The 25,211-nt window shown below is 28.9% G+C and overlaps 1 protein-coding gene across 1 annotated transcript in view; it reads left to right on the top strand.

Moving 5' to 3' along the window:
* svp (COUP transcription factor 2) overlaps positions 1-13,843 on the top strand; it is a 63,928-nt gene extending 50,085 nt beyond the window's left edge. The window contains exon 6 of the mRNA XM_076404878.1: positions 12,012-13,843. Within this exon, the coding sequence (XP_076260993.1) occupies positions 12,012-12,277 (266 nt within the window). The 3' untranslated portion in view covers positions 12,278-13,843. The remainder of the gene's footprint in view (positions 1-12,011) is intronic.
* The last annotated feature ends 11,368 nt before the right edge of the window (positions 13,844-25,211 follow it).

Raw genomic sequence — 25,211 nt, 5'->3', positions numbered from 1 at the left:
ATAAATTTATTATAATTTCTCATATAATTTATGACATGCATACAACTAAGTTTAATTAAATTAACACACAATATTTTGAACACTAAATTATGTCTAGATAAATTAATTCATGGTAAAACCATAATATTAATTTTCCTCTATTATATTTCTTAAAATTTTGAAGTCAGTTTAGCTCAAATTGAAGAAATATTAAATCTATTTGATTTACTAACTGGAGATTCTTGTAATTTTTATACTTAATTTAATTTACTTTAGTAGTGAAAAATTAACGCATTACCATTTAAGAATAAATATAAAATTGGAAAAAAGTAATCGTGATTTTTCAATTTCTATTTAATTAAATTTTTTGAAAGGTAAAAATTCATGAGACATTTTAGGGATCAAGTGTAGTCAGTTATTCTGTCAAAAGTTTCTTGGCTTTAAAAATAGAGATTCCAAATAATTATAGTCATATTTTGATTTTCTACTTCTAAAAATAGAAAAATGCAACACAGACCCATCGAAAACAGTATGGTATTTATGATGATCGAGTGCTTAAGTGAACACCAGTATCTGAATTGGTTCCTAAAATTTCGATGTTAGAGATGAATCTCAGACTTGTTGAAAAAGTCGACAAAAATCAACATCAACTATCATCATCAACGATTACATTATTGGATTACATTCTCATTTAAGATTGTGCTCAGAACAAAACGAAATCGATTAATTTTTGGGACGTTTTACCACTAATGATGAAAGGTAAATCATGTGCGACAATATTGCAGGAGAAGGACCAACGGAAAAGCTCACTTCAGGAAGCTTACCTTAGGCAAAAATTGAGAGATATTGTATGCACCATATAGCTCGGACTTTACCCCGTCTGGCTACCATTGGTTCTGTTACTGTAAGAACTCTTTTAATCGTATAAAAGTGTCTTCAAAAGAGGCTTGAGACAATCATTTGGCTTCGTTTTTCATCTAGAAATCTGAGAAATTCCACAGCGGCCAAATTATGGTTTTACCACTGACATATATATGACGCATACTCATTTTCTTCTATTATTTTTATTATAATATCTAAAAGATAAAAATTATTTCAAATTGATATGGATATTTAATTTAACTGAAATATATTATTTATATAATAACATGCATTATTTTTCTTATAATTATGAAAAGTTAGTTAACTTCAAATTGATAATATATTTAATTTATTTGATTTAATATTGGAATATTTACTGAATTCATTTAATTAGTTTTAGTACTAAAGAATTAGTTCATTATCATTTTAAAATGTGAGAAATTCTATAGTAACGAAATTATGGTTTATTATTATTATATTACCAAAACAATGTTAAAAGACCATCGATCACTATAGCTTATATATCGTATATATTTATTTTGGTTTATTATTTTTATTAGAATGAAGATAGAAATTTTATTTAGAATAGAAAGTTTAGAATTATTTCATATTATTTAATGATATTAATATATATAATTAATATATTAAAATATTTTGTGTGAAATATATAAAACTAAGTTCAATTGGCTATTGTTATTATTGTTTAATATATATATATATATATATATATATATATATATATATATATATATATATGTATATATATAACAAGAGAAAGAATTAGTAAATAAGCATTTCCTTAGATAAATTATAACATATATAAAGCTAAGTTTAATTGACAGGTAATGCTTTTGATATTAAATTATGTCTAAACAAATTAATTTATATTAAAAAAAACAAAAATAACTCTCTTGTGTCTGATACACAAAAAAATGCCTTCCGCAGAGTAAAATTATATCGTCGTTTTAAATGAGAAATCCAAAGTGACACAGATCATAAATAAGCAAGAAAAAACTTAATGGAAGATCTACTTTCGATGGTATGACCTAAAGTTGACCCCCGGGCAGTATATCTTTTGCAGACTCCATCTTAAAGTAAATGGCTGATTGATTTCAACTAGTTTTTTCGATTCTTTTACCGAAGTGCAGATAAATCAGAATGAAATAGTGCCCAAGTTAAGAGCCCGGTAGGGTGCATAACAAAACAGTCCCCACTTTTTTTGCCACCCGAAACTGATTTTTAGACGAAGCGCGTGGTTGTTTTTTTTTCTGCGGATGGTGAAAATCCCAAGTCATAATAACTCAGATGCCTGGGTCTATTAAAACATGCTTATTTTGAATTGTAAATACTTTTGTTTACGTATTAATAAATTCCAAAAGCGGAGATAGAATAATTTCGGAAAACTTTTAAATTTGCATTAACCGAACAGAATTAAAACACAATGCCACCGAAAAGAAAAAATTCACTCTTCAATTGTACCAAATCATTTACATAATTTTATGCCGAAGACGTCTAATTAAACAGTTGACAAAAAATTATGATTATATTTTAATACGCACCTTTTACCGAGTAAAAAAGTTGGCATTCAGTTCCCCATAATTCATATTTTGATCTTTTAAAAAGCTTTTAAAGTTCATAAAAGCACTTAAAAATGTTTTATTTATTACAAGCGTCATTCAACCCAAATATTTTTCAAAATAAAGTTTTTCTGTCATTTAATCTATGAATTAATTCGTTTAATTAACTATGAAGATTGATATACTAGTACTGTTGGTAACTTGTGAATATATTGATTTCGGTGTTCTAAAAGTGGTTGTGATTTACTGTATCAATATAGTTAAGAAAAAAGTCATAGGCAATAAAACTGGTACAAATATGAGCTACCAAGACTGATATATGAATGTACAAATCTAAGGCCACTCAATATGATTCAAAAGTAACAAAATGTTAAATGGCGAACGGGTACAAACCATAATAAAAAAATTTCAAACTGTAAACTTTTTTCGCCACTAAAGATGATTTTTTTAAATTACATCTTACATTAGATATGTTTAATAAAATTTTAATTTATAAAATTAATTTATTACCGTTCATCAATACACTGATTATAGCGGCCCTCCAACTTTTCGATACCATTTTTGTAGTACGATTTGTCCTTTACTTCAAAATAGGTCGAAGTTTCGGTAATCACCTCTTTATTCGACGAAAATTTGTTCCAGCAAGCTTCTTTTGAGATCTGAGAACAGGAAATAGTCACTGGGGGCCAGATCAGTAGAATACGGTGGATGAGGAAGCAATTCGATACCCAATTCATGGATTTTTGCCATCATTTTCACTGACTTGTGACACGGTCCATTGTCTTGGTGAAGCAGCACTTTCTTTTTCTTCAAATACGTGAAGATTTCGTCTTTCAAACGGTCCAATAACGCTATGTAATAGCCGCTGTTGATGGTCCATCCATTTTCAAGGTAATCAATGGAAGTTATTCCATGCACATCCCAAAATACAGACGCCGCGTTTATCGTATGCAGTCCACTCGGATGACTGTCGATTGGACTTCGGAGTGAAATGATGGAGTCATGTCTCATCCATTGTCACATATCGATGCAAAAACTCAGGTTTATTACGCTTGATCATCTTCAAACACTGCTCCGAATCATCAACTGGTCGTTGTTTTTGATCAAAAGTGAGCTCGCGCGGCACCCACTTTGCATAGAGGTTTCTCATACCCAAATATTCGTGAATGATATGATGTACACGTTCAGTTGATATCTTTAGAGTGTCTACTATTTCATTCAGTTTCAATTTGCGGTCATTCAAAATCATTTTGTGGATTATTTAAATGTTTTCGTCGGTAACAACCTGTTTTGGGCATCAACTGCGTTCACCGTCTTCGGTGCTCATTTCACCACGTCTAAACTTAGTATACCAATCCTTGATGGTTGATTTTCCTGGGGCAGTGTCCGGAAATTTGGTAAAAAGCCAAGTTTTTGGCCTCAATTGTATTTTTTCCCTTCAAAAAGCAATATTTTATCAACACGTAAAATTCCTTTTCATCCATTTTTTTCACAATAACAAAAGTTGGTTCACTCAAAATGCTATAATTCACAAACTAATGATCCGACAGCTGTCAAATTTATACACGCATCTTTTGAGGGTTAAGACTTACTAAAAACATATGGATTTAATTCTAGTAGCGCCATCTGTGTGTCAGGTCGGGGACTTTCCAATTGACCTGTTAAGCACGGGTAATTAATCGAAGAACTTTGTTTTGGCAGCATTGGATTACTAATTGGTTTGATGTTTTGTGATAACTTTGAATGATTAAATTTTGAATATTTTAATTGAAGTTAATAAAATATTTAATATACTTAATTTAATAGCTGATTCTTCTGTTTATTCAGAATTATTCTTTTTTATTATGCATAGCGTAATTTGCGTAATCTATTAAATAATATTAAAAATCTTGATAAAAAACTTAGTACAGGGGAAAGAATTAATCTGTTACCCTTTGAGTTCATAACGAAGACAATAAAAGCAATTTGGTAAAGCTTTTTACTTTTTACAAGCTTTACAAACTTGATACCAGGGGGTTATGCATTTTGTTTTTCCGTACCCTTTCCTTAAATCTTCTGTTTTATTTAGCGAAGATTGTTTTCAAATTGAAATTTTGGCAACCGTCCTAATTCCATTATTCGATTTCTTTATTTTCCTTTCCTTTCTCGTCCATAGGCAACGTCTTAGATCTTGTGTATTTTTCTTAAATGGGGTATAAAAGGTGTTTTTAATAAATAGGCTTTTTGTCGGAGACACCTTAGCTACAAAAATCCGTATGTTTTTCACGCGCTTGCCTCTAACATCTGGATGGACGCATTCAATCGACTTCTATTACTGACCATTTCGTAACTTTTGTATAGTTCGAGAGGCGGAGAACTCATTTTACGTGTGTCCGCCGTAAGGCCGTATCAGATTTCTCTAACAGGGCGTGAAATTCTTACAAATTTACCCAAATTTACAACTATATATTTAGTTTAGTATTAGGCAGCTGTTTCTCAGGCATTTAATCATAACCGATAGCTCTAAAATATTTTATTTATATCTGTATTGTTCATAAAGAAAGTATACCTTCAAAGAAAGTAACAAATATAATACAAATTATATTTAGTTAGTAATTTTTATACCTTTTATTCAGAAGCAGCAACAATTTAACAGCAGTAATAATAATTTTATTAATTAAAAAAACACACTTTTAGCCGTACACACATAAACAACAAAAAAGTAACGGAATATTATCGTTATACCAGTTTATATAACTTTGGACTTTGGTTCAAAATAGTCATATTTTCTTAAATAAAAATTACCAGCAAATTTATATAGTTAAGTTGAGTTATAGTAACGACACGATGTCAAAATATAAATTTTCTTACGATTAACAATTTTTTTTGGCTGTATGTTTGGAACCATTGATATGTTGTCTTCGTCATAACTACCGTTATATTCCTCATTATCAAAGTACTTAAACTAACTCACAGTTTCTGAAATGTTATTTATGGGTATTCATTTCTATATCAACATCCAAGAACAGACAATATTAACAAAAAACCAAAAAGCAAGAACTAAATTCCTAAATAGTTTATTACAGAAAAAAGTTACGTTTTTAGATCTTGAATCTGTAACTAAAGGTTCTTTATGTAGAAATATAAATTGGTTTGTCAACAGAAAAACACTTTATTTAAATTCAATTATTTAACATTATTGGTTTACCTCATTTCCTGTTTTTTAGTGGCTTTGATAATTGATTTTAATGAAACAACATTTCACCAATTTGGGTGCAATAATTCTACTATTTATTACCCCTATGTAGTTTATTTATATATAGAAGTAATTTTTTTAATAAATAGGAATTTCCTTATTTAAATTGTAATATTAGTTAAAAGCTTTACATTTTTTAATACTACTTAAAGCTTGTTATTAACAAATATACAGAAGTGGTGCTAATAGAAAATACTACAATTCTGTACCAAAATAGTAACTGTTATAATATTGTTAGTAATTATCTGAAATAAATTATGATAAAAACAAGAAAAAACAAACTGCAAAATAGCATAATTAATAATATATATAACATTTTTGAAAAGATGTGATACTTTAACTCATATCTGTAGCAATATCCGTGTTATTTATAAAAATCATAACAGAATATCACCAGTATAAACAACAATATAAAAATAAATATCATTGTTAGCTTATATTAACTTTGGACTTTGTTATCTGTATTTATTAAATAAAAGTTTACAATAAATTTATATAGTTTCTAATTTTTGTTATCTTTGAGAATAATTTATCATTCGAATTAACAGGCGTATAAATTAATTTTAAAGGGTTTAATACAAATAGTGTTACTGTGTATTAAATAGTATCGGGTACATCTGTAACCAACTTCATGTTGAAGCCTCATTAACAGGCTTCACTTTTCAATATGATATTTCGTCAAAGTGTCAAAAAAAAATGTTGCAATGTATGGAAAATATTCGAAATTGCGCAGAGCAAATCGCATTTGCAGGAATTTATAAATTTTTATGCTTCAGTTTGAAGAAAAAGCAAAGGATTTCAACATGTGAATACTGGTTAAATACTGGTTAATAAATACTGGTTTTTAAAGTGCTGATTTTGACACCGAAGATAAAGAGTAAAGAGTAATATTGATAGCCAAAAAAATTGAAAGGATTTTAAGGCATTACTGGATGAAACCATCAATGGAGATCGCTATCAATTACAATTTGTGTATTTGGGCCGAGTATTGCACGAAAAAGGCCGGAAATGTACAACATTGTTATTCTTCAGCGTGAGAGCGCTCGACCATATGTTGTAAAACCAGTAAAAAACATGGAAAGCGCTACCCCACCCTCCGTATTCTCCAGACCTTGCTTTTGATTACTACTTGTTCCGACATATTGGTCGTAAACTGTGAAAAAAACATCGTTCTTTCGAGATGGAATCCGTACATTGCCTGAAAGATATGAAAAAGTAGCGGCTAAGAATGGACAATGATTTCAATAAAATACAGTACCAATTTTGTTACAGTACCAATTTTACCCAATAATGCTTCAAATTTATAGGCCTAATGCATTTATATATATTTCAATTGTTCAAAAAGTTTTAAATCATATTGTCATGTATGGTTTTATAAGATTTATTACTATTTTACAAAACGTTTCTAAATAATACGTGATATTCTGAACTAGTTGTTGTAATTAAAGTAGTGTAATATGAAGAGCATAAATTAATAAATACAAAGTAATACCCGACAAGTTTAGAGTAAGTCATTAAAATACGACGTTACAAAAGAGAAAATGAAAGGCATCCTTGTCGGGAAAACTTCAGAAAATGTGGACAATTGAAAGGATTAAAGAGGAACTTTGCTCAATCCGCGCGGCTATAAAGCAAGTCTTACCAACCTAAAATGCTTCAATATTAGAAAGTTTTAATTGTTCCAATGGCCATTAAAAATTGATGAACACGGATTAGCATAGTCTGTCTGTCTTAATTAATTACATCAGTTACACGAATGTTTTAATAATGGCAGGCTTGTAAATTAAATCCAATTGGATCGAGAGACGAAAGCAGCTGACATAAATGTTCTGAGCATATCCTAAACGAGAAGCAAGGAAAAGTATGAGACAATTGCACTTTGCTCGGGTTTATTTTTAGTTTCGTGTCAAACGAATGAAGTCGGGGTCAGGAATTTTTCATGCTATTCTTGGATACGAAATGTAATTAACTTACCCTTTGCTATGCTAATGGCACCTTTTATATTTCGTATGCCCGTACTTATGTTTGCGATTGTTAGAAAAAATGAGTTCATCGGACTGCACTCTATATAGAGCAGATAATAAGATTTGTTTACAAACATTCAAATGTTAGGTGTATGAAATAATTTTTTGACAGATTTTTTTCTTCAAGTCTAAAATGATATTTAATATATAAATATTTCCATGAATCGATTTCGATTTCTTTTCGATTTATTCACCGGTGAACATATAATTTGTCTTTAGTCACATAAGTGAATTACAATCAATTTAAGAAAAATTGTAATTGATGGGTGCTCACTTTTATATCATCAGTGAACAACAATATAATTATTTGTTTTACTTGCATTGATACACTAATAAAAATTCAATAGTTATGTTTGCGATTGTTATAAAAATAATTTCATCGGACTTCAGTCTATATAAAGCAGGTTTTCAACTTTAAAATTATATTTGAAATATAAATATTTTAGTGCTGTTTTGAAAGGATCGGACGTGAATTACAAAATCTGAAAATAGTAGAGTTTACGGTGGCAAGTGATAAGCAGGACACAGTATTCAGCCTGAAAAACTGCTGAAAAACTCTTGGTGTCGACGTTGGATCTTATTAAATTTCTTGGACACTCTTGAAAGTTTGAATATAAAAAAATGCAAGCTCTGCTAGATGAAGACCCACCGCAAACGCGATAAGAGCTTGTAGCTCAGCTAGAAGACATCCAAATAGCTATTTCTGTTTTCATTGTGGTGGAAGATTTCCTCACGCAACATATTCGCCTACTCCCTGGTTAAACAGTTGAAAACGCTCGATAACGTACGTAAATTTATCAATAATTCTATCAATATTTTTTACAAATTTAAGGCATTGTTGCTATAATTTTGTATATTATCTTTCTGCTAAAATTTTAATTCTAAACTGAAAAAAATATCTTCATAAAAATGGAAGCATTCAGCTACAAACACTTTCAGTTTATAACAATGAATCTACTTAATAGTTGCATATTATTGTTACCACTTCTATAATATCAAAGAATACTCACATATGTCATCATAAAAATTATTCCAGCCTAGTAACCTGCATATATTTTCATGTATAATAAAGAAACAATAATTTTACTAGATAGTTTTTAATATTTACATAAAAGAGAAAAAAAGCGAAAAAAAAAATTAAAATCCAAAAAGTTACAGACTATTGAACCGAGTTGGTTGATACGATTGCATACGATTCCTAGTAACCGAATGCAAAAAAAAAATTAAATTCCCAATTTAGAGAAGTACGGCAGTCGTTAAAAAACATAATTACAATTTTTACAAAATAGTAAAAACCCAAAATTATAAGTTTAATGTACCATATATGTTTATGTTTAATGTAGAAAAAGCTCACACCAAATTTTATGTAAATAGTTTCAGTAGTATTTGAGATATCATGTCTCGAAAACAATTTTTAAAGAATTCAATAAGAATTTAAATGTTGAAAAAGCCTCTTAAAGGATTAAGTTTTGAAAATACGACAAAAATCAATATTAAATATATTAAAATTTAAATGTACTTTATAAATAAACGTCATAAAAGTAACAACTATTATTATATTAACTATTATGTGACAACTACATCCGATATAGATAAATGTTAGAGTAGTGTTGTTCCAAGTAGAAAATATTATCAATAATGTAACTCCTTCAACCGCTAGAAGGAAACCTGTTGATTTTCGAAGGGTAGGCGAGAAAACCCAAGAAGGTAAACGGACAATTTTCTAAATGGGGATCATAAATGTAAATGACCAAATAGGTCATTGAGACAAACGAATGCCCCAGTAACAAGACCAGACATTTGGATACATGGGATAATCAGCTCCCTACTGTTCACGAGATGAGAAGATGTATTCACGTTAATGACATTCGATTTGTACAACAGCACATTTGGAACGGTATTTATTCGAACAGTTTATAAAGACAATGAATCAACGTACGCCAACATCATCGTTATATTTTAATTTGCCACCATCTAGAATTCAATATGACACAGAACAAATATTTATTTATTGCTTGATATATTTTCATATTTTAAATACGTATAACATTATTTTTCCCCATAAACTATATATTTATTAGTAGAGGAATTGATAAATATCATAGAGAATATTTGACATAACGGGTGGTCTTTTTCATACGTTATCGGTATTAGTACGACAGCATTTTTGTGTCAGCATTTGTCTGTTTGAATTAATAACATTATTTATGATTTTGGAACAAGACAGAAACTTTATTTACATCGCTGGTCTTTTATACCATTTTTGAACAGTCTCGAGATAAACTACAATGCCCTTACTTGTTCTTCTTTTCTACATACTAGGGATTGGCTCTTGTATCGACATAAATCATATATTTAACATATATCTTCAATAACATTCGTAATGATTTAATCATTTATAGTGATCACATCACGTTAGCCAAAAAAAAGGAGATCGCATTCAAAATCAAAGAACAGTACTGATTCGAAAAGTATCTTCCGACTAGATACTTCCAATGTAACCCAAGATCAAAGAGATTAGTTTATAAGTCAATTATAAAGCCCATTTGGACTTTATAATTGACTTTGGGTGAAAATATAGAATTTTACTGAAACAACTGTCTAACCGCCGCCAAAACAAAGTTCTTCGATGAATTATCGATGCTTATCGTTACATAACTAACGAAGAATTACACAATGACCTTGAGATCAAATGGATTTACGAGATTATCCAAGATTTCGCTTTAAAACATCAAATAAATGTACTGAATCACAGCAACATGAATGCAATGTAGTTACTGGACAACGTACAAGAAATCAAAAGATTTAAGCGAACCAAGCTGCACGAACTTGTATAGTGTATAAGTGTTTATTCTTAACTTTAGCTTAAGTAGACAATCACGCACTCGTCTTTCTCGTATATTGATGCAAATACAATGAAACAATAAACAATAATGTTATAAACATGTAATGAAAATATCAATAACGATGGAGTTATCATGAAAACATTAAAAAGATAGTTATGAAAGTTATTTTTATTTGTGTTATAGTAAATATTGTAGGTTAAACCGAGAACTTTTCAAGCGATGTACTTATATGTTAAATTAAAGTTTTATGTTGCTAAATTTATTAAAAACTGCCACTGAAACCAAATAATAATAGAATAAAAAGAGAGTATTGTTCATTATACGGATATCGGCTTATATACCTCGTCACCTTTTGACACACGTTGTGTGACGTCAGTTCATTAGAATAACCGCGATCTAGTTTATGATAGTTATAGCTTTGTCATTGCAATTTCCCTTGCATCAGGTTTAAATGAAAATCTATTAACACCAATAGGTTCACAATTGACTCTATTGTTGTAACAGTATAATAAAAAATATATCTTTTACGTTTTATATCACATTTTAGACCTAAAATAACTCTATTTTTAGCTATTTTCCTGAATAGATACTTATTACTACCTCGGAAAACTAAATATTTAAAAGTTTGGGTAAAGAAAAACCTCCATTCTCTGCCTCAAGAGATTAAAACAATAGGATATTTTTTAAGAACGCCATTTGTCATTTCTATTAAGATTTTTTTGGTTTTAAAATGACATATTTCAACTACTTCTGTTTTTGAAATCTCGTTTAGTATGAAATTGGTCTTGTTTTATTGAAATATTAAGTACTTGCACATATCATGATCATTTTTTCCCTTTGAAAAGGAATTTTTTGAGAATAATATATATATATTTTTTTTCAAATGACGTCAGTAACAGTTTCATTTGATTTTAGCATGATGTGGACTCTTTACGGATGGAATTGTCGCAGTAGATCCACTTTTTACCGCCAGTTACAATACGAAACAGATAACTCTTCTTTTTTGCCTAGGAAGCAATGAAACCATGATGTTGAAACGATTCGAAATGGTATCATCAGTCAGATCGTGACATTTACCTTATTCATCAACTTCTAAGTTGTCAGAAAGTTTTTTGAGAGTTTTAGCTGGATTTTCATCTTCAAATGTCATTCTCTGTGACTGACTTCAAAATTGTCACTTTTAAATCGTTGAATCCAAAACCAACAATTGGGATATGGCGGATCAGTATAACTATAAATTTCGAAGAATGTTTGATTCGCATTAGGCATGAACGAATATAACATATTGTGCGTTCCATGATTATTATTATTTTATGAAGAGGAATGTCAAAACCATTGAATTTAACAAATGGGCCACGTTGTTTAACAGCTGTTTACATTTATACCTCGCATTTTCACCAATAGATCTGTGATCGAAACACAGAGCACCTATTGTAATAATGAAAATGTTATAAAATAAATAATTAATAAATCTTTTTTCTTATTTCAGATGCGTGTGGACTGAGTGATGTAGCACACATAGAATCAATCCAAGAGAAATCGCAGTGTGCTCTTGAAGAATACTGCCGATCACAATATCCAAATCAGCCAACTAGATTCGGCAAGTTGTTGCTGAGACTGCCTAGCTTAAGGACTGTGAGTTCTGCCGTTATAGAACAATTATTTTTCGTGAGGCTTGTAGGAAAAACGCCCATAGAAACATTAATCAGAGATATGCTTTTATCGGGTAGTTCTTTCTCTTGGCCGTACATGTGATATTTAAAATTGTACTAGTTATACTAGTCAATAATAATCTTCGTTAATGTTGGTTGCTAATGTGTGAATGAAAAGACAAAAAACTGTGGTTTTCACATATCAAACGTGACAACAGGACGAGCCAACAAAAGAAAACTGGCAAATACTCAGAGTGAAATTTAATGTTCCTTTTATATCACAATGAAGACAAACACTGTTAGTGTAGCTATTTAAAGTGCTTCATACCTTTAAGGGTCTATACTTATCCAGTTAACCAAACCATGTAAGTTATTCTTTACTTGAATCACACAAAATATCAATTATTACGTGATTAATAATCACTATGGGTTTATTTGGTTGAGTATATTCCCTTAGAAGTAAAGATATCCATCAAACTCATCACTGTTTTCAATAAACTGAATCAAAATTAAACTAATCCGTTTGAAGTTTGAAGCACTTTAACATGGTGTTTTCCAAGAAATCTGCTTCAAATAGATAGTAAGTGAGGTTTTTTTGAAGTAAAATCCGAAGGGAAAACTGACATTATAGTTCAATGCATTTATAACTGAACTAAGTGAAGTACTCTCCTTTAAAATGAAAATCAAAAATTCAGTCATCAACGTTTATCTCCTGAATGTAAATTGTTGTTAGTTATAATTTAACGCAATAAAACACATAAATATTTAATCTATTTAGTGCAGATTTTTTTTAAAAATACACCTTATATTTAAGGTAATATACAATTAATATATTTTATGGGATATATGTACAAAATGTATATACGTAGTTTCTTATTAGAACAAAAATTTGAATAAATCAACTAAGTTGTGAATGTGTACTTCTTCTTGTTTTTTCGTAATTTTTCAAATTGTGCCGTAAATAAATTCCTTTATTACATATTAAACATTTCTTGCTAAAATTACGAAAAACAAAAACAAACTACAAATTTTACAAATTGAGTAGTTACCTTATTTTTAATTTTTCAATTTTAGTCAATACGTAAGAATTTTGTTTTGTGTAGTTGTTTATTGTTGTTATATTCTTAAATTGTTGTTATTATATACCTGATAAAGATTTTTGTACATTTTTCTATTCTTGGTGGCCAGTGTTTATATAGTAAACTTTCTTAATTTAAACACGTACATTGTAAATTATATTGAAAGCTTTCTTCTGCCATATTTACGTACTTATATTCAATTTTGTTTTCTATTATCTTCACATGGATTGTTATGCACGTTAACTATTCTTTGGGTTTGTTTGTTTTTGTATAATCTTCACCATTTTACACGTACCTACACAAGGTTTTCTATAAATTTTTAATTGTTTTTTATATATAATCTAAAATAGGTATTTAGTTAGATATAGTGCAATCTTGAAAAAAAAACACTTTATTTATTGTATTTTATTAAACCAATGTTTACGACATTAGATACATGAAATGTATAACGTATATATATTTTCGGTTGAGAAACTTACTCAGTGCCAATTAACAGACATCAAAAACAATTTATTTAATTATTTTATATTTGATAAAGAAAAAACCATGTATATACCATAAATATTAAATAAAATATTATATCAATTGAATATTTGAATTTTATTAATAATATAATTTTTACTATTATGTCTACAAGCATTGCAATTTTTATTCCATATATAAAACTAATTTCAATCAACTTTGATATTATTAACTAATGGAAAGAGTGGTAGACTAATTAGAATTCTTGAGAATAAAATACCACTTCTATAGCAAATTAAGATCGATTACCATTTAAAGAGCTATAAATAAATCCTGTACAAAGAATAACTTGTCTCAAAATAATATTTATACATGAAATTACTGTCATTATAAAGATTATGTTATTAAAACCACTTGTAAACTGAATTGTGAAACATTTAAACAAAATATTTAGCAATTTAAAATATTTTTAATATTTAACAGTTTGGGAACAGTCTATATTTAATGAAATTAAATATTAAACTAAAGCCATTTTATAATAATTCTGCATACTATTAAAAAATCTGTCCATAAAATGATGAAAAAAAACTTAATATAAAACGTTTTGAAGATTAAAAATATGTTATATTATTTTTACATAAAATTGGAGATATGGACAACAAAAGCAGGTATTAAAAGTATTAAATATCAATCAGTAATAACAAAAGTATCAAATACACACAAACAATTTTGAAGTTTCAAAATGTTTCAGCTCTCGTCGCCAAAAACCAGGAAAAATCGCCTTCTACAGCCCTATTTTAGCACCTTTCCAATTCAATTAGCTCGAATATATACCCAAAACAAGGTAATTCATAGTAAAAATAAAATAAGAATAAGAAGCAAATAATACAGTTTACATCAATTAATTTAAAAAAATTCAATGATCAGCTTCAATTTAAGATTTTTCAAATATTTCTCGCTAGAGATACTATTATAGTTCATGAAATACACGACGTTTTATTTTAACATTTTAAAAATCAGTTTTATATGTCATTATACTGAAAATCTGAGATACTATGTAATTAAGATAAAAAACTATCGTCTCTTATCTAAAAAAAATTATTTATCACACGAATACATTCCACGATATCAAAGAAATATATATTTTATCAAAGGAGTATATTAAGTTAATCTTTTAATATGTTTATACAAAACGCACGTAAAACCGTCATCCAAGACATCGTTAATATAAAAAAAACTTCAAAGAATATATGAAGTTGAAAAGTTTCAAGCGTCTGTCACATAAAGTACATAATTAAGTGTAAAATAGGTCCGAGAAGAAGTTTAAATTGAAATTTAAGTTTTATTTTTACGTGATTAAAGAAACGTTCATATAATTATTGTAAGTTTGAGTATAATGAACACTCGATAAGCTACGAGACCCATCATCGAGGAATTATTACACATCAGTAGTTTACAAGTCAGCAAATTCTAGTTTTTTAAATTACCTTTTACATTATATATTCTTAGTATATATAATATTTAAAGAAAGTGCTGGATAAATAGCACCAGTATATATTTCCTATATTAAATTTAAATTAGACTACTTAAGCTAGAGTTACGAGTAACATTCGTGTTGTTTGGTTCGACTCACTCTTCTGTTTCCTGCACGTTGTCCACGTGGAAGCGTTGCCGTGATTTAGCAACTTTTTCACGCTTTAAGGCGAAATCTTGGATAACATCGTAGATCATTCGAATTCGAGATTATCATGCAGTTCTTCGTTGGTTGAGTAGCGATAATCCTTACCGTAATTGGTAATTAAATAAGCTTTTTTATGTTTAATTAAAATAGAACTTTGTTTTTTAGGGTTAGATTACTAGTCCGATTTATGTCTTATGCAACCTCATATTTGCAACTTATAAGTCCATTTAGATTTTGTAACTGACTGATAAACAAGTATCTTTGATCTTAGGCCAAACTGGGAGTATCTTCCGACTAACCAGTACAGTTCTTTGATTTTGAGTTTAATCTGCCAGGCATTTTGTCTAACGAAGTATTTCATTGATTCTGCTTGGATAATTGGACATCCCTCAACTGATATAATTAGTTTTTTGTCATTTCGCTACAACAAAAAATCTACATGGACAGATTTCAAGCTGTTAAGCTGTATTTTCCAGTCTATAGTCCATTCGTAGATCTAGTTGACTGCTTCTTTACTAGTACTTTTTCTATAGTTCTAGGCGGAGGTAACAAATACTAGTAAGGAAACTATTATTTATGTATTTTCGAAAGTCCCCTTTAAGCTCCCTTTAATGCTGACTTAAGGACATTTGGCGTCAAAGGTAAAGAATGCAGTGGAATGCAGAAGACGTATAAAGACGTGGAATTGAAAGTTCAAATCGATCTAAAATGCGTTCAAATGATTTTGCCGCAAAAGAACGTTCAGCCACGTCTTACAAAACTCGTGGAAATCTACACTGAAATGCTTAAATGGAAAGTCCTAACCCACATATTCACCAGATATTATACCTTGCGACTACCACTGATTCTGGTTGTTCACTCGTATCCTATTTGAGCAGCACTTTACTTCTTAGGAAAATGCCAAAAATTTGAATGATTTTTGGATGGCATAAAAAAGATGGTATAACACCTGAAGGCAAAAGTCGTAGCTAATAATATTTGAAATAAAATATATAGTAGTAATATATAGTAACAATATATCTAAATAAAAATTTCAACGTTACAGAAAATAATCAAAACGTACTTATTCATTGTATAACAAAGACTGAAAAATCTAAACGAAATAGAATTACAGTTATTGGTTTGGTTGCGCAGCTAGAGTGGTAGGACCGTCCGTCTCAAGACAAAAAACGTTCGAGGATCTCAAACCGATTCTAAACATGACTGCGATTATATTGAGGTTAAGTTATATTAAGGTTATTATATTAATAATAATATCAACCTCGATCTAAGATTATCTCGATGTTGCCAAAGATAATATATCATACGGTGTCTAAGTTAATAGCTACAATATATGTAATGCGATACAAATTTTAATAAAATATGGGCATTCATATTACAAGCTAAAGAATGACAGTCAAGATATTCAGATATTCATTTTGCCCTGCAAAGATAAATTTAGTTAAATCTAGTTCAATTGGAGATAACCAAACTAACAATGATTAAGTAAGCATATCATTGAATAGACTGCTCATCATCTCATATCAATTTGTAATGTACATTACAACAGTTATACAGGAAAGTGTAGAAGGAAAAAAATTAAAATATGCCTCTTATAGCATATACGCCAAGAATGAAATTATTTACACATATATATTTAAATAGTCAGTTTCAAACATGGTTTCAAAAACATATATATATATATATATATATATATATATATATATATATATATATATATATACCCAATAACCAGCCAAACCAGGAGTTTTCTTTCTGAGGTCTGCAATGGTTTGAACATATCTGTCAAATGTAAGATAAAGGAATGATGTGTGATGAAATCGACCTTTTTGATGGAAAACGCAAGGAACAGCTCCAAAATAAACTAAGACCACACAAGAGATCTGAAAAATAGGAGACAAACTTTGTCTAAAGCCAGAACGATTGCAGTCAAACGTCAATAGTGACGAGATTTGGTGAGGAATATTAGAGGAAGGCTTGAAGCACCAACAGCAGCGTTTTGTTGAGTAGACAACTCACCCCCAATGCCAACTATGGATGATTGAAGATGTCCATTTTCATTTGAAAATATATATAGTCGAATATGAGACTAGAATCTTGCTGTAAATGTAAAATGGGAATTTAACCATAAAACACATTAAAATATGGAAAGTATAGCAATTGCCTTGTAAGATATCTGAAGAGAGTTGAAAAGTTTTAGATATTAAACTATCACCGAAACTACTTAGTTCATGTCAGCATCATATAAAATATATTTACTGAAAACTATTTAAAAACTGATTAAAAGTTGTAAACTGCCTTTTGAATTGAATATTTTCAATCTAAAAATGACATTTTAACTAGAGAACCATCAGTATTTTTAAGTGTAATCTGATTTTGGGATATTTGTGATTAAAACTAAAATGCTCTGTGGTCTCGATGGACAAACAATATTAAAATTTTAAACCCAAATAATTTGGATTATACTGCTGTGTACATTTTCATACGATTACTTTTAACAAATTAAAAACCACATCGGTGATTTATCGCGTAATTTATTTTAAAACTGTTTTTGTTTACAATTTTTGAGATAATATAATAACAGTCATACACAGTCACAAGCTTATGGTTCCTCTGTTTCATTTGTTTATTTGTGAGCCAGATTTTAGATTCTCCTTTTTACCAGTTAGAAGAAACTCTACTAGTGTTCCACCAATGTTCAATCAAAATTAAGATTGAGCCTAGTAGATTTTCTTAAGGATGTTTCCTTTTTCTATCCTTTATAAACATCTTATATATTATAATTTACTGCTTCATTATTCTTTGTTTGTTTATTTTATATTATATTATTTATATAACTGTGTTTGTTAAATTTATGTTATATTAAATAATGGAATGAATTAATTGATTATAATATAATATAACAAATTAATTATAAATCATAAATGAATAATATAATAAGAGCCTTCAATACATGAGAGATCTAAAAAAAAATTATATTAATTATTTACACTATATGTAATAATTTAAAAAATTCCAGTATTCATTTTTTTTCGAAATATTTAATATTCTACACCATACAAAAATAATACCAAATATTTAACTAAAGTGGAAGAATCAAGCTAAAAAAGAAATAACCGACCGAACTTAATTTAAAATATAGACAGCTGTATTGGTTTTATAGAAGAAAAACGTAAACTAATATGGCTCTTTGGTGTACAACTACACGGTTACACTCAGTACAGCAACATAATAAATGCTCAAATATTTCAGAACAAGATATTACGTAGAGCTACTGGTCCCTACTTTTTACTAACACACCTAAATATTCCTACAATTAAGCAAGAAATCAAAAGACTTGCTCGAAAACTCACAGCTACACCTTCATGAAAACCGAGAAGAAGAGAGAAACCCAATTAGTGGTTCTAAATCAGTTTAATAAATAATAAAAAAATAAATCATCAATTTATATGTTTAACATATTTTATAACCTCATGATTAATATGATTAAAAATTTGTTATGAAAATATATGTCTATGTTATCATTTATATTTGATAAAAAGTATTAAGCATGAGTATATTCATTAATAATAAGGATAAAGCACCTGTGCTAAAGGTGGCTTAATACCTAATAAGTTTTTTGTTTCAATTTTAGTAAAACTTTTTGGTGCATATACTACATAGGCGTGGCATATAATAACATTTGCTCTACCAGGAAAAATATAAAGATTTATTGTCAAATATCAGTAAATCTCTGCATCATATAAATGTTATATATGACTTTAAATAAAATTTGAAATGACATAAATGTTATCATCGATTAAGAAGAATATTTATTATACTGGAATAATTTGTTCGATACAACTAAAACAAGGTCTGTTATCTGGATGATAACAATTTTATTTTTTAAGTTTTAAATATCAACAGCGATAAAGGAGACTAAGCTTCTGTTGATAAGGAGACATTGAAGTTATATAGGCGTAATAAAATATTCTCCTTAGTCTACAGAAACCATACTGTCATTATAACTAGAATATTTTATAAAATAAATCAGATTTAAAAATTGCTTGTATTAAGATACTATAATAATTTTGCAAATATTGTATACAAATATTCGAATCAGAGAACAAGATAAAATGCAATGCATTAAATAAATTATTCCATTTAAGTAATGTTAAATTAAAAATATAGATAACCGAAAATAAAAAAAATTATGGGGGACGGAAGATGTAATATATTTAAAATTATCAAAATTAACTAAGAAAAATAACTATAAAATTTATTAATATTTTAGACGTATAATTATTTACCTAGTTTCCCTATAATATTAACAACACTTTCAGGCAATTTCACTAACACTACTAATATTGAAACAAATTATAAGCATTCTCAAGAATTCAGTTCGCCATATGCACAAAAAAGTGTAAAGTTTTTTTTTATATATAAAGGAAAACAAGTTGCACACCAGATAATAACCTTCACATCAGGTACTTCGAGGGAAATATAAATATTCGTCGATTTAATTTTATAAAATTTACAATTAAATATTTATATTTTTTTTTTTAATTACAGTCACTTCAATACTTTTGTGTTATATGGTGACTGTGACAGGACTCTGATATATATTATGTATTATGAATTAAATATTTTAATATTTTATTTAAATATTAGATGCTTGCCTGTATTCTGTTCTTTTTATTCACTATAAAATGGTACTCATTGAGACATTAATAATTTATATGTTAATCAGAGTATTTTCCATCATTTTACTTATTTCCATCAGATAGTGTGTTGAAATAACGATGTTGGTTTAGTATATATTCGAGTACAAATTAACATTTAATTAAGCTGTAATAACTTGGCTTGGTGGCGCAGTGGTAAAGGCCTAAAGTAGGACGGTCCTCCTACTGTTGCGATAGCCGCGGGTTCGAATCCTACTGGGGCATGGTCGTAAATTTATGTTTGTGATTGTTTAAATTTTGTGAATGTTCTAGACAAAAGTGTAGTAAAATCTGACAAGGAAGATTATCCCAGTCACGCTGGGTAAGAGCGGATGTTTTCTGTGTGATTTCTAAGGTGGTCACTCGCCAGTCGGTAGGCTTTTAATGCTGAGGACCGTGGTTCGGATCCCATGTTAAACTTAAAGCCCAGTCCAAATAAACCCATAGTTGGTAAAAGGAGACTTTAAAATATATTTTAAAAAAACACTATTACCTTAATCCAAGTAATGTAATATTTATAATTATCAAAAATAAGACGGATGCTCAGAAAGCACTTATTATATTACATGCAACGCTGTTAAAACAAGGTTCTTCGATTAATTACTTATGCTTATCACTACGTAACCAACGAAGAACTGCATGATGAGCTGGAAATTAAATGGATTTGCAAAATTATCCAAGATTTTGCCTTGAAACACCAAAGAAGATTACTAAATCATACTAACGTGGAAGCAATACATCTGCTGAACAGCGCCCAAGATGTCAGGAGATTGAAGCGAACCAAACCTTACGAACTTATATAAGTGTATACCATTAGTGTAAACTATAACTATAAGTTGTTATAATTTTATAATTGAGGAATGCATATTGATGTATTTTCTCGCACTCATCTTGCTTGTGAATTAATCCAAGTACAAATGAAATGTAGTAAATGTAAATTAATTTATAATTAAGATTGTACTAATCGTATCTAATAAAGATGTTATAAAAAAAATTAAAAAATGTTAGACAAAAAGCAGAGCAGATCAAACTCAAAAACAAAGAAGTGGTTAGTCGGAATATACTCTTAACTTGACCTAAAATCAACCTCTTTTTCGCTGCGTCGTTAAATTTATTCAATTGACATCTATAAAACAATTAGCGTTCGGTTTTAATAGTTCGTTATACACTACACCTTAGAGATCCCACCATATACACTGGAATACTTGTTTTTGTTATGAATATTCCGCTTCGATGTCAATTGGGATAGCTCTCCTGGACTAACTTATGAGTTTTTGCATTTGGAATTATCCTAGTAGATTCTCTTTTCATCGCCAGTCACAATACGTCACAAAATCTCCCAATTCTTATAGTAACCATTTTCCCTTCTATTGGGTCTTTTACCTTGCTAGTAAATGCTTGGAAACAGTTGATTCATCGACTGCTAAGCTATCTGAAAGCTATCTAGTCTGAGAGTTAGAACAGAGTTTTCATCCAATAAGTCTTCGAACATTTGTCCCAAACAACACCGACAATATGGGAAAGTACACTCAATAATACTAAATAAAAAAACAGTTATTTTATGTACAGAAATATCGAAATTTAAATTAATTTAGTTAATTAAATTAATTATAATGAATTAATTTAGACAAGAAAATGTTCTTAGTATACACCAATTTATAAATGTCACTGTTATTATATATATTTTTAGCATTTGACATAGATAATATTTAAAGGCTATTCTTAATTATTGAATAATTTTTTATATTCCTTCTCATGTTTACCAACTACGATTAATTTGGATTAAACCTACAGTTTAAAGTAGGCTCCGATGCAGAGTCATCGGCATCAACTAGCGAATGGCCAATTTAAAAACCATCGAAGAAAAAATACGGTCTTACCCAGACAGGTTACTACCGAAACTTAAATGGTTCTTCCTTGACTGATTTTACACTATTGAATATGGGATATTATATACATACATTTCCATAAATATTGGAGCATTATTTATGTAAATTGACTACTGCAAGATAACTAAGTAACAAGCCTGTAAAGTTGGCAAAAGGATCACATCTGTATTTGTAAACACCAATGTTTATAATAAATAAGGATATGTATAGATGTCACAAGAATTATTGCTTAAACAGAAGTGATGTATCACTGAAAATGAGAGCTGGTTTGCTAACAATTATGATAAACAAACATTATCGATTTCAATATCTAAGTGTTGACTTGTTTGGTTATATTAATACAGAAGATACAGAATATAGATTATATACGCAAGTTTTTAAATTTACATCCTAGCCAGACACTATGTTACGAATCGATAAATACGAATAATAAATTCAAATTAACAAAAGTTATTCTAAAAGTGTAAAAGAGAATGTGAAAAACTGAAGAAAAAAATAAAGAAATATAATTATGCTTAGTCACTTAAAAAATTGAAATTTTATTTTAATGCAAAGAATGAAGCAAAACAAAGGAAGGTTTTTATATTCTAACCTCAAAAATATAATCAAAAAAAGGCCAGAAGACAATATTTCTGTTTAAACCTAACAATTTAAGGAGTTGTAATCATAGCTCCTTAAATCTCACTGAGGACATGTGCTAACTCATCCATCTTTGAATCAGTTATAATATCTCTTTTAGCCTCTCTGTGACCCAATTTTAAAATTTACTTAAAATATTATTTTCATTATACAAATATATATTTTGAATAAAAATATATTAAATCAAACGTCTTACCTGCTATTAATTCCAATAAAACGATATCACTTTTGATATTCAAATATCCTTTTTTTATTTTATAAAAGAAAATGTTCCCATTATTCCCACTTCGCACCTTACGAATTTAATCATAAAGATTTTAGTGGTGACCGAACAATGTGACACGTGATCCAGACTTCTAGTTCATCACCCCGTTATCTACGCCATTGGGGGATGAAAAAGGGGGTGAGATAAAATAAGAAGTGGGGCTCAGCTGGCCGAAGCGACCGAGCAAAGTGCGAAGTTTCTAAACAATAAACACCCCGTCACACTAATTACCACTGGAATACTTCGCAAAAGGTCCTTAATCTACTGTGAGCTTGTTTTTTCTCTGCTTCTTGTTTTACCAGCCGCCAAATGATTTATATCTGACTCGTGAGAAATTAAAAAAATACAAAGTACATTAAGTAATTTATGTCTCTCTAGTACACATCTTATTGATGTTCTTACCTTCTAATGGTATATTAAGTTATCTGAGAGATGATAAGCTTTAATTATTATGCTTTCTCAAGAAAAGCATTAATTACAATAATTAATTGTTGTTCTAGTTTCTTCAAAATAATAAATTTATCCTTAAAATATTATACAATACAATGTCAATACACTTATATATTATATAAGTTAGTTAGTTATATTTCCTTATATTCGAATACAACTTAACATTTAATTAAATTGTAATATTAATATTGGAAAAACTCCAAGAAAGAGAAAATGAGAAGGTAGAAACGATTCAAGACTATTGTTCATAAACAATACTATTGCTTCAATCCAAGTAATGTAATATTTATAGTTATCAAAAATATGACAAATGTTCAAAAAGGACTTATTATATTACTAATGTATTTATATTTGGCGGTTTCATATAATGCAATTCATATGCAGATAAAAAGCAGAATAATAAAGCGGAATATACCCTTAACTCGGCCTAAAATAAATGAATTTGGTTTATCAGTCTAATAGAAAGCCTATTTGGACTTATGAAGTTCAAATATGGGGCCTTAAACCAACTAGTAACTATAATTCAAGATGCCAAAACAAACTTCTTCAATTAATTATCAATGCTTTTCGCTAGGTAACCATTAAAGAACTACACGATGATCTAAATCAAATGTATTTAGGAGGTTATCCAAGATTTCACCTTAACATATAAAATAAGATCACTAAATCACAACAACGTACAAGCGATATGGCTACTGAACACCACGCAGGCAATCAAAAGATTGAAGCAAACCAAACCACATGCAGTTGTTTAATGTTTGAATTGTTGTAAATGTTCAATCTTAACTTTAGATTAAGTAGTTTAATTTAATTTTAATTTGGAAAATATATACTGATATATTTACCCCACATTGATCCTGCTTGTATATTAATACAACTACAACAGAACAATAATAATATATAATATGATGTAAGATATATATAAAAAATCATCCATCAAAATAATTATCTTTTATATTTTAAAATATGATATCCAATACAATATTGTGTTTGCTTGTAGTTCGTAACTGTCTAAATCATGTAACTCGTCACTTAGTCATGCCTTCTTTATAAAATTATTTGTTGCTTATGTTGCTATTATAATTGCTTTGAACTACTTTTATCGACTGTATTCATTCAGCTGTCCATTTATTTTATTCTGATGTACAGAAGTGAATTCTTTCATCCTTTGTCATAAAGCAATACAAGAAGTCATTTTAATTTCGCTAAAACAGATTCAAACAACGCTCTATATCGACAGTGTGTTGTTTTCTGTCTGGTGTGACCGAATTATCAAACGTTACCTTTCAATTCCTTTATGATATCAATTATGTCACGAAATTCCTTTCTACTTGTTTACAAAACCACGACCAAGTAAAATTTTTCTATATTTTCTGGTATAATTACTGATTTGGACAACTAAAGCATTCAGTATAATTGGCGTTTGAATAAACATAGTATAAAAATTAATTATATTTAATTTCCGTTTCCTCTATGTCACTAAGCCACAGTTTTCCTCATGTTCTCTATCAAGAAAATGTTTAAGCAACATACAAAATTACATTCATAAATTACCAATTGAATTAAAAAGTAATTTTGACACCTATAGTTTGAAATTTAGCACAGTCCAGATACCCTATGACTCGATCAATAACAGTAAAAGAGGAATAATAGTAAAAGAAATATAGTATCTGGATACTTATTAAGTGATGCGTTATTTTCAATACAAAGAATTATTAATGTTGTACCATATACTAGTTTAGTTTTCAATACAATATACTGAATAATCAAATTTACACTTGTTTAAACTGATTGGTAAGAGTATCATAATAATGAATGATCTTCACTATCTTAAATAGCTAAACATCCATCCAATATTTGATATATTAGCTC

The sequence above is a fragment of the Rhynchophorus ferrugineus genome, unplaced genomic scaffold (assembly GCF_030347505.1).
Source record: "Rhynchophorus ferrugineus isolate W39M unplaced genomic scaffold, kcgeb_rfMv2 rfM5, whole genome shotgun sequence".
Classification (NCBI taxonomy): Eukaryota; Metazoa; Arthropoda; class Insecta; order Coleoptera; family Curculionidae; genus Rhynchophorus; species Rhynchophorus ferrugineus.
The sequence above is the reverse complement of the archived record's forward strand: the minus strand, read 5'-3'. Positions and strand labels throughout refer to the sequence as shown.